Source organism: Hemiscyllium ocellatum, chromosome 10 (genome assembly GCF_020745735.1).
Source record: "Hemiscyllium ocellatum isolate sHemOce1 chromosome 10, sHemOce1.pat.X.cur, whole genome shotgun sequence".
NCBI classification, from domain to species: domain Eukaryota; kingdom Metazoa; phylum Chordata; class Chondrichthyes; order Orectolobiformes; family Hemiscylliidae; genus Hemiscyllium; species Hemiscyllium ocellatum.
In genome coordinates, this window is record NC_083410.1 from 459,336 (window position 1) to 475,470 (window position 16,135).

General features: G+C 45.0%; 1 protein-coding gene across 3 annotated transcripts in view; it reads left to right on the forward strand.

Moving 5' to 3' along the window:
• preb (prolactin regulatory element binding) overlaps window positions 1-16,135 on the forward strand; it is an 81,820-nt gene that overhangs the window by 37,119 nt on the left and 28,566 nt on the right. For all 3 annotated transcript variants that reach the window (XR_009645102.1, XM_060831178.1, XM_060831177.1), the window contains exons 7-8: window positions 3,987-4,059; window positions 12,109-12,268. Coding sequence is in view for 2 of the 3 variants with exons in the window: in XM_060831178.1 (XP_060687161.1) it covers window positions 3,987-4,059; window positions 12,109-12,268 (233 nt within the window). In the remaining variant the exon portion in view is untranslated. The remainder of the gene's footprint in view (window positions 1-3,986; window positions 4,060-12,108; window positions 12,269-16,135) is intronic.

A 16,135-nucleotide genomic window follows, 5' to 3' on the forward strand; every position in this document is an offset into this window, starting at 1 on the left:
GACAATGACAACATAAAGATCAAAGCCAAAGATTTGGCAGTCTCCTCCCTGGCTTCCCAGAAAATCCCATGATAAATCCCATCTGGCCCAGGGGACTTAGCTATTTTCACACCTTCCAGAATGGCTGCCACCTCCTTATGAACCTCAATCCTGTCTAGTCTCGTCGCCTTTATCTCAGAATTCTCAACATTGTCTTTTTCCAGTGTGAATACTGATGAAAAACATTCATTTAGCACATTCCCTATTTCCTCTGACTCCATGCACAACTTCCCACAACTATGCCTGATTGGCCCTAATCTTAGTCTAGTCATTCTTTTATTGCTAAGATAGCTTTAGAAGGCCTGAGGGTTTTCCTTGATCCAATCACCAATGACTTCTTGTGTCCCCTCCTGGCTCTTCTTAGCTCCCTCTTTAGGTCTTTCCTGGCTAACTTGTAACTCTCAAGTGCCCTTACTGATCCTTCATGTCTCATCTTATTATAAGCCACCACCTTCCTCTTGGCAAGAATTCAACTTCTTTAGTAAACCATGGCTCCCTCACTCAACCACTTCCTCCCTGCCTGACAGGTACATATTTATCAAGGACCCACAGTAGTTGGTCCTTGAATAAGCTCCACATTTCAACTGTGCCCATCTCCTGCAGTTTCCTTTCCCATTCTATGAATCCTACATCTTGCCTAATCGCACTATAATTGCCTTTCCCCCAACAATAACTCTTGCCCTGCAGTATATATCTATCCCTTTCCATCGCCCAAGTAAACATAACCAAATTGTGGTCACTATCACCAAAGTGCTCACCTACCTCCAATCCTAACACCTGGCTGGGTTCATTACCCAGTACCAAATCTAATGTGGCCTCGCCCCTTGTTGCCCTGTCTACACACTGCGTTAGGAAACCCTCTTGCACATACTGGACAAAAACTGACCATCTAAAGTACTTGAACGATAGTATTCCCAGTCAATATTTGGAAAGATAAAGCCCTCATAACAACTACCCTGTTACTCTTGCTCCTATCCTGAACCATCTTGGCGATCATTTCCTCTACATCTCTGGAATTATTCAGACGCCTATAGTAAATTCCCAACAGGGTGACCTCTCCTTTCCTGTTTCTAATCTCAGCCCATACTACCTCAGGAGGTGAGTCCTCAAACGTGCTTTCTGCTACAGTAATGCTGTCCTTGACTAACAATGCCACACCTCCCTCTCTTTTCCCATCTTCCCTGATCTTACTGAAATATTTAAATCCCATAACCTGCAACAACCAATTCCTGTCCCTGCTCTACCAATGTCTCTGAAATGGCCACAACATCGAAGTCCCAGGTACCACCCCATGCTGCAGGTTCACCCACCTGATTCCGGATGTCCCAGGTACCACCCCATGCTGCAGGTTCACCCACCTGATTCCGGATGCTCCTGGCACTGAAGTAGCCACACTTCAAACCACCATCTTGCTTGTCGGGACGCTCTTGCGACCTTGAAACCTTATTTCTGACCTCACTGCTCTCAACTTCCTGTACACTGGAACTACAAATCAGGTTCCTATCCCCTGCTGAATTAGTTTAAACCCACCTGAAGAGCATTAGCAAACGTCCCCCCAGGATATTGGTATCTGTCTGGTTCAGGTGTCGACCATCCTGTTTGTAGAGGTCCCACCTACCCCAGAATGAGCCCCAATTATCCAGGAATCCAAAACCCTCCCTCGTGCACCATCCCTATAGCCACATGTTCAACTCCTCTCTCTCCATATTCCCCGTCTCACTAGCACGTGGCACATGCAACAAACCAGAGATAACAACTCTATTTGTTCTGGCTCTAAACTTCCACCCTAGCTCCCTGAATTTCTGCCTCAAGTCCCCATCCCTTTTCCTACTTATGTGTTTTGTGCCGATGTGGACCACACCGGCTCCGCCTCCCCCTCAAGGATCCCGAAAACATGATCCAAGACATCACCTGGGAGGCAACACACCAACTGTGAGTCTCTCTCGTTCCTCCAGAACCTCCTATCTGTCCCCTAACAATGGAGACCCCAATGTCTAATGCTCTGCTCCTCTATCCTGTTCCCTTCTGAGCAACAGGGACAGACTCTGCGCCAGAGACTTGCACAAGAGAAAGTGAGGACTGCAGATCAGAGTCGATAGTGTGGCGCTGGAAAAGCGCAGCAGGTCAGGCAGCATCTGAGGAGCAGGAGAATCGACATTTCTAGCATAACGATTCCTGGTGAAGGGCTTATGTCTGAAATGTTGACATAAGGGGCGGCACGGTGGCACAGTGGTTAGCACTGCTGCCTCACAGGGCCAGGGACCTGGGTTCAATTCCCGCCTCAGGCGACTGACTGTGTGGAGTTTGCACATTCTCCCCGTGTCTGCGTGGGTTTCCTCCGGGTGCTCCGGTTTCCTCCCACAGTCCAAAGATGTGCGGGGTCAGGTGAATTGGCCATGCTAAATTGCCCCTAGTGTTAGGTAAGGGGTATATGTAGGGGTATGGGTGGGTTGCGCTTCGGCGGGTCGGTGTGGACTTGTTGGGCCGAACGGCCTGTTTCCACGCTGTAAGTAATCTAATCTAAAAAAAAAATTCTTCTGCTCCTTGGATGCTGCCTGACCTGCTGTGCTTTTCCAGCACTACAGTCTTTGCCCAGAGACCTGTACCCCATGGCTTACCCCAGTAAGTCCCCTTCTCTCTCTCACACACACACACGCACGCGCGCACACACACACACACACACACACACACACACACACACACACACACACACACACACGCGCACACGCACATACCTTGTCTGCTGGTTTGATGGTGAAATTTGGGTTGGAGTGGAGGGCTCCGCATTGCGAGGGTGAGAGGTTGGAGTTGGAGAGGAGGGTGGACAGGTTGAGGTGGCAGTTGGAGATGAAGAGGTCGAGGATGGTTAACAGACCAGCACGCAATGTCCACGTGGATGGAGTGTGTTGGAGGCAGGAGATGAGGTCCTCGGAGGGTGGGTGGGAATCCTCATGGATAAAGTAAGTGCGGAGGCGGAGGAAGAGAAGTTCAATGTCACGACCTGTGTTGAATTCATTGATCTGGGAGCATAATGGAATAAAGGTGAGGCCTTTGCTGAGGACTGACCATTCATCCTCAGTGAGGGGTGGTCTGGGGGAATGGTAAAAACACAGCTGGGCTGGGGGCTAGGAGCTGAGAGTGGGGGCGGAGACTGTAACTGGGGTGGGTGTGGTCATAATATCATGGGTGAAGTCACTGAAGGAAGTGATGTCGTCATGGGGGTCAGGGGGTGGAAGTGGTGCATTCAATAAGTTGCAATATCAAACTTTTCTTCCACTGCCTCCACCTCCATGTTTACTTTTGTTTGTACCCGGTCTGTATCCCTCGACTCGCTGCCTGTTCATGCATCTGTTCAGATGCCTCTTAAATGTTGCTGCTTCCACCTGCACTTCTAGCAGCATGTTCCAGGCACTTACCACCCACATACACATTGTTGTAAAATGGATGGGTGGGTAGGTACTGGAAGGTTTCTCTTCATATAATCATTTTAAATGGGGCTTTGTGTTATTGTTTTCTACTAAATATTTTAATTGTCCTCCACTTTATGTTGCTGACTGCAAATTTGGGGAGGTAATGGTCTAGTGGCATTATCACTGTTTGCTAATTCAGAGAGCCAGGTAATGTTCTGGGGACATGGGTTCAAATCCCACCATGGCAGACGGTGGAATTGAATTTAATAAAAATTTGGAATAAAGAATTTAATGACGACCAAAATCCATTGTTGGAAAAGCCCCATTTGGTTCATTAATGTCCTCAGGGAACTGCCATCCTTACTTGGTCTGACCTACACATGACTGCAGGCACACAGCAATGTTGCCGACTCTTAACTGTCCTCTGGGCACTTAGGAATGGACAATAAGCTCTAGGCCAGCCAGCAACGCCCAGATCTCATCAATGAATGAAAAATGTCTGTTGCATTTACATTTGTTGTCCTTTCCTCTTCATAGTGATTTGGGGACCTTTATTGGGCTTGGTACTGTGACAGGATCCGTAGCTATCTACATTGCATTTTCACTCCAGGTAACGTCACATATTTTGTTTTCCTTTTTGCGGTATATTACTCTATTTTATTCAATGTCTTTGTCCTGTGATTATCGGTATCTCCGTTTTTAGTGTTTCATGAAATCTGGTTGTGATTCACTGTTGCCCAGGAGAGATTGCTGCCTTGAACCGATGCAGTCACAACAGTGTAAGGACGCCACAGTACTGTTGAGAAAGTCGTTCCAAAGTTTTGATTCAGTAATCGTGAAGGAACGGTGATGTAGTTCCGAGTTAGATGGTGTTGGGGTTTGGCTCCTCCACAATCTGTCACCGTTCTCTAGACCAATCAGCCACTGTTGCTAACTGAATCTTCATTAAGACAAGCCACATGGCTGCAGCTCCTCTGCTATCAGGCTCGTGTACTCTCCCCCCCACCCCCCACCTGTGTTTGAATGAAAACCAATATAAACAGCACTTATCATGATGTCAGAAAATTTGCTTTTAAACACTGCAGGAACCTTTTCCATAAATTTTGGTTTTTAAAACTGACCTTTTCCCATTTCAATCCACCATTAAAGCCAAAGCAAAGTAAAAATATGTAGTCTACTACGTAGCTCCGCCCTTCAAGAAAACAGCCAGTGGGTATTAGCAAGGCCAATGAATGTGGGTCTTTATTTCGTGCGGAATACTGTATAATGCTGAAACTATACAAGGCACCAGTCAGACCACAGCTGGAATACTGGGACCAGGTTGTGGCCCCTTATCCAAAGAAAGTTCACTAGGTTGATCCCAAATATGGAGAGACTGTCTTGATGTGAATCTTGTATAGGCTGGCTCTGTATTCACTGGAATTTAGAATAAGAGAAGCAACCTTCTTGAACAAACAACGAAGTGATGTCATACAGGTCAACAGCACTGAAAAAAACATTTAGCATCGGTTGAGGCATTGAGTGTGGGAGTTGGAGCGTTATGTTACACTTGTATAAGTCATTGCTGAGGCCACACCTGGAATATTGTGTACAGTTTTGGTCACCCTGTTATCGGAAAAAACATTGTTGAACTGAAAAGAGTTCAAAGAAGAATTACAAGGATGTTGCAAGGACTTGTAGGCCTGAGTGACAGGAGGAGGTTGGCTAAGATAGGACTTCATACCTTGGAACCTACCTTCATACCTTCATCACTAACCCCTGTGAGATCCCACTGGCTACAGATCCTCCAACACTAACCCGTGTGAGATCCCACTGGATACAGACCCTCCAACACTAACCCCTGTGCGATCCCATGAACACAGACCCTCCAATACTAACCCCTGTGTGATCCCATGGACACAGACCCTCCAACACTAACCTCTGTGAGATCCCACCGGGCACAGACCCTCCAATACTAACCCCTGTGAGATCCCACTGGGCACAGACCCTCCAACACTAACCCCTGTGAGATCCCACCGGACACAGACCCTCCAACACTAATCCCTGTGAGATCCCACTGGGTACAGACCCTCCAACATAACCCCTGTGAGATCCCACTGGGTACAGACCCTCCAGTCCATAAGATGTGGGAGTAGAATGAAGCCGTTCAGTGAATCGAGTCTGCTCCGTTATTTGATCATGGCTGATATGTTTCTCAACCTCATCCTCCTGCCCTATCCCTCTAACCTTTCATCCCATACCAATCACGAACCTATCCATCTCTGTCTTAAATACACTCAATGACTTGGCTTCCACAGCTGTGTGTGGCACTGAGTTGCATAGATTCAGCACCTCTGGCTGAAGAAATTCCTCCTTATCTCAGTTCTGAAGGATCATCCCTTCACCCTGACGATGTGCCCTTGGACCAGGCAAAAGTGAGGACTGCCGATGCTGGAAATCAGAGTTTCGATTAGAGTGGTGCTGGAAAGGCACAGCCGGTCAGGCAACACCCGACGAGCAGGAAAATCAATGTTTCAGGCAAAAGCCCTTCAGTCCTGATGAAGGGCTTTCGCCCGAAACATTGATTTTCCTGCTCCTCCGATGCTGCCTAACTGGCTGTGCTTTTCCAGCACCACTCTAATCTAAGATGCGCCCTTGGATCCCAGTCTGTTTTGCTACTGGAAACATATTCTCCATGTCCACTCTATCCTGGCCTGTCAATATTGTATAAGCTTCAATGAGATCCCAGCATTATCGTTCTAAACTCCATGAAGCACAGACCCAGGGTCCTCAGTTGCACCTCATATCCCCGGGATCATTCTTGTAAACCTCCTGTGGACCCCTTCCAAGGCCAGCACATCCTTCCACAGATTCAGGGCCCAAAATGCTCACAATATTCCAAGTGCAATTGACCAGAGCCTTATACAGCCCTAGCAGTATGTACCTGCTCTTGTATTCTAGCCCACTTGAAATGAGTGCTAGCATTGTATCTGCCTTTCTAACTTCAGGAACTAGAACTAAGAGGCACAGTTTAAAATAAGGGGTCTCCCATTTTGGAACAAAATGAGAATTATTTTCTTTGGTGGCTGTTATTTTATGAAATTTGTCATGATTCATTGGGGTAGTTCACTGGAAATCACAATCAGTCATGATTGTAATGAACGTCAGAGCAGCCTCGACAAGCTGAAAGCCTTACTCCTCCTGCACCAGGTTTTTGATTCTGTTACCAGTGTTGAAATGTGCAAAGATACAAAATGCTCAGTTTACCTGAACAACAAAATCAGGCTTAAAGAAAAAATAATTTTGACAGAACTTAAGAACTAGGAGCAGGAGTAGGTCATCCGGCCCTTCGAACCTGCTCTGCCACTCACTAAGATCATGGCTAATCTCTTCATGGACTCAGCTCCACTCACCCGCGCTCTCACCGTATCCCTTAATTCCTTTACTTTTCGAAAAGGTATCTACCTTAGCTTTAAAAGCTATTACTGAAGTAGCATCAACTACTTCCCTGGGCAAGGAATTCCCTAGATTAACAACCCTCTGGGTGAAGAAGTTCCTTCTCCGTTCAGTTCTAAACCTGCTCCCTCTAACCTTGAGGCCAGGCCCTCTTGTCCTAGTCTCACCCACCACTGGAAACATCCAATCTGTAAGAAGCAAACTCAATAAAATTTTAGACAAGACCAACAAATCTGGAAACAAGACAATTTATTCTAAAATCTTGCAAGAAAGGGCATCAAATGCAGAAGCAAATGAGTGAATTAGACTTGGGTTAGTTTACAATTATACCTTTGAGTTGAGTGAGGTCACCTCTCCAGACTCCTAATTACCCAATCTCTCTCATCAGGCTATACAACTGCCCATCTTCGCTCCACCCTTGTTACTCCCCCTTCCCCATGTTGGCTACCTTCCTCCCTGTTAGTGAACATTTTGTCTCAATACTGCTGGTACATTCCATTCTCCGTACATTTGTATCATTTTTGTACAGCTCAGGCATTTTAGTTATCTCAGTTTTTTTGCTGAAAACTTATTTTAAAAGAGTTAACTTGCTTATATTATACTTCAGAATTAGTATTTAATTAACTATATTTAAAAGTAAAGGTACACTTCCCTAAGTACCTGCAGAGTTAATAATCTTTCTGCTGGATCCCTTTTCTTCATGTTTTTACACACCTGCACAAACAACACTTTTTATTTCTAAGTCTATCTATTTCTATTTTATCAATTCCCTTCATAATTTTATATGTTTCCATAAGATCCCTCCTCATTCTTCTGAATGACAATGAATATAATCTCAGTTTACTCAGTCTCTCCTCATTAGCCAACCCCCTCAATTCCGAAACCAACCTCATGAACCTCCTCTGCACCCCCTCTGGTGCCAGTCCATCCTTTCTCCAGTAAGGAGACCAGAACTGCACACAGGTGACGGCCTCACCAGCACCTTGTACAGATGTAACATGACCTCCCTGCTTTTAAACTCAATCCCTTCAGCAATGAAGGACAACATTCCATTTGCCTTCCTAATTACCTGTTGTAGCTGCAGATCAACCCTCTGTGATTCATGCACAAGGACACCCAGGTCCCTCTGCAAATCACCATTCAAGTACTAATCTATTTTGCTGTTACTCCTACCAAAATGGATGACCCAGACCTTTGCCATTCCCTCAATGTAGTGAAGTCCCTCTGCAAACTTTCACAGCCCTCTGCACCCGTTGCTCTGCCATTCACTTTAATATCATCGGCAAATTTTGACGCTGTACATATGACCCCCAACTCCAAATCATCTATATAAATTGTGAATAACTGATTCCTGAGGCACACCACTAGTCACTGATTGCCAGCCAAAATAGCACTCATTTATCCCCACTGTTTCCTTCCTGTTAGTCAACCAATCCTCTAACCATTCTAATACTCTACCCCTAACACCATGCATCCTTATCTCATGCAGCAGCCTCATGTGTGGCACATTGTCAAAGGCCTTTTGGAAATCTAGGTGAACCACATCCACTGAGTCTCCGTTGACCACTTTGCTTGAAATGCCTTCAGAGAATTCCAAAAGATTTGTGAAGCATGACCTGCCCTTCATGAAGCCATGCTGCATCTGTACAATGGGACAGTTTCCATCAAGATGCTCTGCTATTTCTTTCTTGATAATAGACTCCTGCATTTTCCCCACTACAGAGGTTAAGCTCTCTGGTCTATAATTCCCCATCTTTTGTCTATTTCTCTTTTTAAATAGTGGCGTCAGATTTGCTGTCTTCCAATCTGCCAGGACTGCCCTAGAATCCAGCGAATTTTGGGAACTTACAGCCAGTCCATCTCCTATTTTTCCCGCCATCTCTTTTAGTACCCTAGAAAGCATTCCATCAGGGCCAGGAGACTTATCTATCCTGAGCTCCATTAGCTTACCCAACACTAACTCTTTCACATTAATAATCGTTTCCAGGTCCTCACCTACCTTCATCTCTGTCACTTACTGGCGTTTATGATGAACAAATTGTCTTTATCAAGGGCAGTTAAGAAATGTGAATTGGGTAACTTAGAAACTGTATGACCCAAACTCGATCTCTCCTTAAATTTTCCCTTCTCAAACAGACAGACAGACACATAAAGAAAACCTAGATATTAAGGGTGAAACACAGAGGTAAAGATGAGGGAAATACAGTTTAATAGCACCAGTCTGGACCACAGGATTCAATGAGTTACTTTCTTTCTCTTTGTTTCAATTCCTTTTGTGTTTCTTTTTCCCAGTGAGATGAGTTTGTTTGTGCACTGTTGCTGTCTGTCTCGCTGGTTGAGAATTCATCTTTTCACTGTTTCTGGGGGTCTTTTACTCCTTCTCCAGTAGGGGATTTGCAGAGAAACACGAGTTGGAGATACTGTAGATTTTCTAGTAACTCCAAACCCAACATAAAGAATTTTTGATGTTTTCTCTTTGCAGGTTTAGTGGTTATCTGATGGACTAACATTACACGAGCCTTTATAACTGAATCGGGCACCAATCGGTGTGTGTTATTAAACAGTTTTCCTTTAGTTAAAAATCACACAACACCAGGTTATAGTCTAACAGGTTTAATTGGAAACACACTAGCTTTCGGAGTGACGCTCCTTCATCAGGTGATTGTGACTTTTCCTTTTGATTGTCTCTGTGGTGTCTGCCCTTTCCTCACTGTTCCAGGAGAGGGCACTGTTGTGTACAACTCAGTGTGCTCCAGTCAGGAGATGTGTTTAAAACCTCTGCACAGTCTCATTGGCTCAAAGCAGTATCTTCCTCCTTGAGTCCACATTCTAAAAGTAAACAACGTGGAAAAAAAAATACATGTGTCATTGAAAAATTTTAAAGTTGAATAAGGTAGATTCTTAACTACTGAAGGATTCAATGAGTATAGGAAACAACCATGGAGATAGTGACTATAATCAGATCAGCATCTCATTGTGTGGCAAAGCAAACTGAAGCGACTGAATAGCCTGTTTGAGAAATTTTTGATATTGTACTTCAAGTAAATTAATCCCCTGGGCTTGATGACCTCCATTCCACTGTTTTAAAAGAGCTGATTGTAAAGAAAAATTCATGGTCATCTATCAAGGTTCTGTCAACTCTGGAATGGTTCCTACAGATTGGAACTAGGCAAATGTAACCCCACTAGTTATGAAAGAAGGGAGAGAGAAAACTAGTAATACAAACCTGTTAGTTTAACATCAGTCACAAGAAAAAATGTTGTAATATGTCCTCAAAAGCAAGACCACGTGTAGGCCATTCAGCCCTTAGAGCTTGTACGGTTATTAGATTAGATTAGATTTCCTACAGTGTGGAAATAGGCCCAACAAGTCCACACCGACCCTCCAAAGAGCAACATACCCACGCCCACCCCATCCCACCCCCATTTACCCCTGACTACTGCATGTAACACTATGGGCAATTTAGCATGGCCAATTCACCTAACCTGCACATTTTTGACTGTGGGAGGAAACCGGAGCACCGGGAGGGAACCCACACAGACACGGGGAGAATGTGCAAACTCCACACAGTCAGTTGCCAGAGACGGGAATTGAACCCGGATCCCAGGTACTGAGACAGCAGTGCTAACCACTGAGCCACTGTGCCACCCTTGGATATGGTGATTGCTGGTCATCCTACTGTGTACCCCATACCCTTTGATCCCTATATCTCCTCCTTGAAAGCATTTGATGTTTTGGTTTCAGTTGCTTTCTGTGGCAGAAAACGCCACAAGGTCACCACTTGTGAAGAAATCTCTCCTCATTTCAGTCCCTAAATGGCCTATCCTGTATCTTTTGATATGCTTCTGGATTCCCCGATCATTGGGTGCATCCTTCTAGCTTTGCTCTGTGTAGTCCTGATAGAGAGATAAAGGATTACCATAAAGATATAATAATAGAACACTTAGAAACATTGGTAGGATTGAGCAAAATCAATATGAAAGGGAAATTATTTTTCCCAAATTACACTGGTGTTTTGAGAATGTACCCAATAGAATAGATTAGGAGGAACCAGTTCATACTTTGATTTTGAGAAAACTTGAAATAAGGTTTTGCACAAGAGACAAGTAAATATTAGAGCACATGAGATTTAGAGAAATGTGCTGATGTGTATCAAAAACTGTTAATGGACAGAAAGTAGTAGGAATAAAAAGAATCCAGTCTGTGATATGACTAGTCTAGTAGTAACAGCAGTTGGATTATCCCACAGCACTAGCTATGTTGACATTTCAATGAATTAATAAAAGTTGATCAGCCGTATAAATACAAGAGTAAGTCAGTGGCTGGAAATTCTGCAATGAGTAACTCACCACCTAACTCCCTAAAGTCAACCTTCCATCTACAAGGCCTGAGTCAAGAATGAGATGGAATACTCTCCACTTTTCTGAATGAGGGCAGCTCCAACAGCACGCAAAGCTTGACATCATCCAGGACAAAGCAACCTATTTGGTACGCCATCCAGCAGCTCCAACTTTTCCTTCCTCCGCCAGCGATGCTCAGTTGCAGCAGTATATATATCATGTACTTGGTGCACTGCAGAAGTACACCAAGGCTCTACATACAGCACCTTTCAAGCCCACTCTCTCTACCATCTAGAAGAAGGGCAGCATATATATCTGTTAGTTCCCATCCAAACCACTCAGTATCCTGACTTGGAAATGTATCTCCAATGTCACTGAGTCAAAATCCTAGAATTCCCTTTTACCCTGAAGTTGTCGGAGAAGGCAGCTAATCTCCACCTTCCCCAGGGCAATTAAAGTTGGTTCATAAATGCTGGCCTAGCCAGTGATGCCCATATGCAATGAATGAATAAAAGATAAGAAAATAGTGTTGTCAAACCTTTGTAAATTTGCTGAAGTATTTTGTCTTTAATTCTGGCCACAGTCAGGTAGGAAGAATGTCAAAACTTTGGAGAGGGTTACTAAAGCACTTTATCTCCTGCCACTCGCTGAAAAGGTATCAGTTGTACGTACATATTCTGCCTGTGTGAAAGCAGTATCAAGTGCAAAGTACTCCTGTCTATTGTGGAGGATTGAACAGTTTTGAGGACACTTCAGATGTCCATGGAGTGAATAAGGATTGGTAACCAGAGGGTACAGGTTTACATTGGCAAGAAAAACCGAATGGAGATGGAGCAGTAAAAAAAAAATCAGATTTACAGTAAATCTTTTAACTTCTTCAACAGCAAGTTTACTACGTGAAGGAGACACATGGGATTGTGGTGACCGACTTGGCTTTTCTGCCCGATGTGGGTCCAGTGAAGGAGGTGACTAGAAAAAATGAGGCAGCATTGCTGAGTGTAGCCGTGGACAGTCGGTGTAAACTACATCTGTTACCACGCAGGCGTAAGTCAAAAGCTGTTTTTCTCTGTCTAGTTATCTTGATTCCTCTCCCAGGTACAAATGTTGACTCCTATCTTCAGTTGATCAGCCTTTGCTTTCTTACTTAAGTTAGAAATTGTTACCTGATTTCAGAAAGCTTGTGTTGACCCAGTATTGAACCATTGAGGAAGATGAGGTATCTGCTCATTGCCCACACTATCCCACTGGATGTTGATAGAAATGAGATGCTTGCTGATGATCTGACTGGTTTCAGTCTGATTATTCTATAAGACTTTAAGATATAGGAGCAGAATTTGGCTGTTCAGCCCATCGAGTGTTTTGTTCTTCAATCATGGCTGATATGTTTCTCAACAACATTCTCTTGCTCTATTCCCCTTAACCATTCATCTCCTTACAAAGCAAGAACCGATCCATCTCTGCCTTAAATATACTCAATTACTTGGCCTCCTGAGTCATGTGCTACAATGAGTTCCACAGATTCATCACCTTCTGGGTAAAATAATTCCTCCTCGTGTCAGCTCTTCGCCCCTTGGGTCCTAATCTCTCCTACTGGTGGAAACATCTTCTCCACATCCACTGTATCCAGACCTCTCAGTGTTCTTGAAGGGATCCACTTTCATCCTTTTAAACTTCATCAATTGCTCCTCATATGACAAGCCCTTCGATCCTAGGAACGTTCTTGTAAACCTTCTCTGGAACCCCTGTAATCTTCTCAAAACTCGCCAAAACCCCTCTAAGGCCAGCACATTCTTCCTTAGATACGCGGCCAAAACTGATCGTGGTATTCCACGTGAGGTCTGACCAGAGCCTTGTACAGCCTCTGTAGTACATCTTTGTCATGTATTACAGCCCTCTAGAAATAAATGCGAACATTGCATTTGCTTTCCAAACTGCCACCTGAACCTACATGTTAACCTTCAGAGAATCCTGAACTCAGACTCCCAAGTGCCTTTGTGCTTCAGATGTATGCAGCCTTTCTCATTTAGAAAGCAGGTGATGCCCCTAATCTTCTTACCAAAGTGCATAACCTCACTCTTTCCCCATTGTATTCTATCTGCCAATTCCTGGCCCACTCTCCTAGCCTGTTCAAGTCCTTCTGCAGCCTTCTCACTTCCTCAACACCATCTGACATCCACATACAGTTGTGTCATCTGCAAATTTAGCAACAGTGCCCTCCATTCTTTTGTCCAGAAGGTTAATGTACAGCATGAATACTTGTGATCCCAACAAGGACCCCTGTGGTACTCCGCTAGTCACCAGCTGCCATCCTGAAGACGATTGCTTTATCTCTACGCTCAGTTTTAGTACCTTGTCCCTAACACAATGAGTTCTTACCTTATTAACAGCCTCCTGTCTGGCACCTTGTTTAAGGCGTCTACATTTTGGAGACAGGACACTTACCCACACAGCGCTTCAGAGAACATTTCCAGGACACCCGCACCAACCAATCCCACTGCCCCGTGGCCGAACACTTCAACTCCCCCGCCCACTCTGCCGAGGGTATGCAGATCCTGGGCCTCTTCTGTTGCCACTCCCTAACCAGCAGATGCCTGGAGGAAGAACACCTCATCTTCCACCTCGGGACCCTCCAACCCCATGGCATCAATGTGGATTTCACCTGTTTCCGACCTATCACCTTTACCCCCACCCTCATCCACCTATTGCACTCTCAGCTGCCTATCCCCCCTCCCATTTATCTCTCCACCCCCGAGGTTCCCAGCCTCATTCCTGATGAAGGGCTTTTGCCTGAAAAGTTGATTTTCCTGCTCCTCGGATGCTGTCTGACCTGCTGTGCTTTTCCAGCACCACACTCTTAACTCTAATCAGCAGCTGCAGTCCTCACTTTTGCCATCCAAATTAATAACCTAAACCTGCTTTCTCCCTATGACCTTTGATCCCATTTGTCTCCCGGTGCTATATCTAGCTGCCTCTTGAATACATTCAATGTTTTAGCATCAACTCCTTCCTGTGGTAATGAATCCCACCGGCTCACCGCGCTTTGGATAAAGAAATGTCTCCTCAGCTCCACCCTAAATGACCCATCCGAATCCCCAGACTGTGACCCCTGGTTCTGGACACACCCACCAAAGGGAACATCCTCCCTGCATGTACCCTGTCTAATCCTGTTAGAATTATAGAAGTTTCTATGAGATCTTCCTCCTCCCCCCCCGCCCCCCGCCCCCCTTTACTCGTCTGAACTCCAATGAAGACAATCCTAACCTACTCACTCTCTCCTCATATGTCAGTCCCACCATTCCCGGAGTCAGCGTGGGAAACCTTCACGGTACTCCCTCAAGAGTAAGAGCATCCTTCCTCAGAAAAGGAGGCCCAAAGCACCAGCGACTGGTGCACAAGGACACCTAGCTCCCACTGCACACTCCCCTCTCCCCATTCAAGTAGTAACCTGCCGCCTTGTTTTTGCTTTCAAAGTGAATAGCCTCACATTTATCCAAGTAATACTGCATCTGCCATTGATTGGCCCACTCACCCAACCTGTCCAGATTATGCCAAAGGATCTCTATCCTCGTCTGTTTACCCTCCCACCCAAACCCATGATCTATAATTCCCTTTGCCAGCATTTAGCCCACATCCCTCCAAGACCTAATTATTCACATACCCATCCAGATGCCTTTTAAATCTGTAACTCTACCTGCCTTCATCAATTCCTCTGGCAGCTCATTCCATACACACATCATTTTCTGCTTGAAAACATTGCCCCTTAGGTCCCTTTTAAATTTTTCCTTCTCATCTTAAACCTATTTCCTCTAGTTTTGGACTCAGCTACCCTGGGGAAAACGATTTACTGTATCGATGCCCTCCATGATTTTATAAACCTCCATAAGATCACCTTTCAGCCTCTGACGCTCCAGCGAAAACAGCCCCAGCCTGTTCAGCCTCTCCTGTAGCTCAAATCCTCCAACCCTCTCAACATCCTTGTAAATCTTTTCTGAACCCTTTCAAGTTTCACAACATCTTTCCTGTAGCAGTGAGACCAGAATTGCACACAATATTCCAACAGTGGCCTAACCAATGTCCTGTACTGCCATGACATGACCTCCCAACTCCTGTACTCAATGCTCTAATAAAAGAAAGCGTACGAAATGCTGCCTTCACTATCCTATCTACCTGCGACTCCACTTTGAAGGAGCATGAACTTACACTCCAATGTCTCTTTGTTAGATTAGATTTGATTCCCTACGGTATGGAAACAGGCCCTTCGGCCTAACAAGTCCACACCGACCCGCCGAAGAGAAACCCACTCAGACCCATTTCCTTCCCCTATATTTACCCCTGACTAATGCACCTACAATATGGGCAATTTAGCATAGCCAATTCACCTGGCCTGACATCTTTGGATTGTGGGAGGAAACCGGAGCACCCAGAGGAAACCCACACAGACACGGGGAGAACGTGCACACACCATACAGACAGTCACCCAAGGCGGGAATCGAACCCGGGTCCCTGGCACTGTGAGCCACCATGCTGCCCCAATACTCTACAGGACCTTACAATTAAATGTATTAACCCTGCCCTGATTTGTTTTTTCAGAATGCAGTACCTCACATTTATCTAGATTAAACTTCATCTATCACTCCTTGGCCCATCACTCCATCTGATAAAGGTCCCATTATACTTTGAGGGAAACTTCTTCGCTGTCTGCTACACCACCAATTTTGGTGTCCTCTGCAAATTTACTGGCCATAATTCCCATATTTGCATCCAAATCATTTATATAAATAACAAAATAACTGACCCAGCACCAATCCCTGAAGCACACCACTGGTCGCAGGCCTCCAGTTCAAAAAGCAACCCTCCACCACCTTCAAACCTTCTGTGTCCTACCTTCTAACCAATCTTGTATCCAAAAGG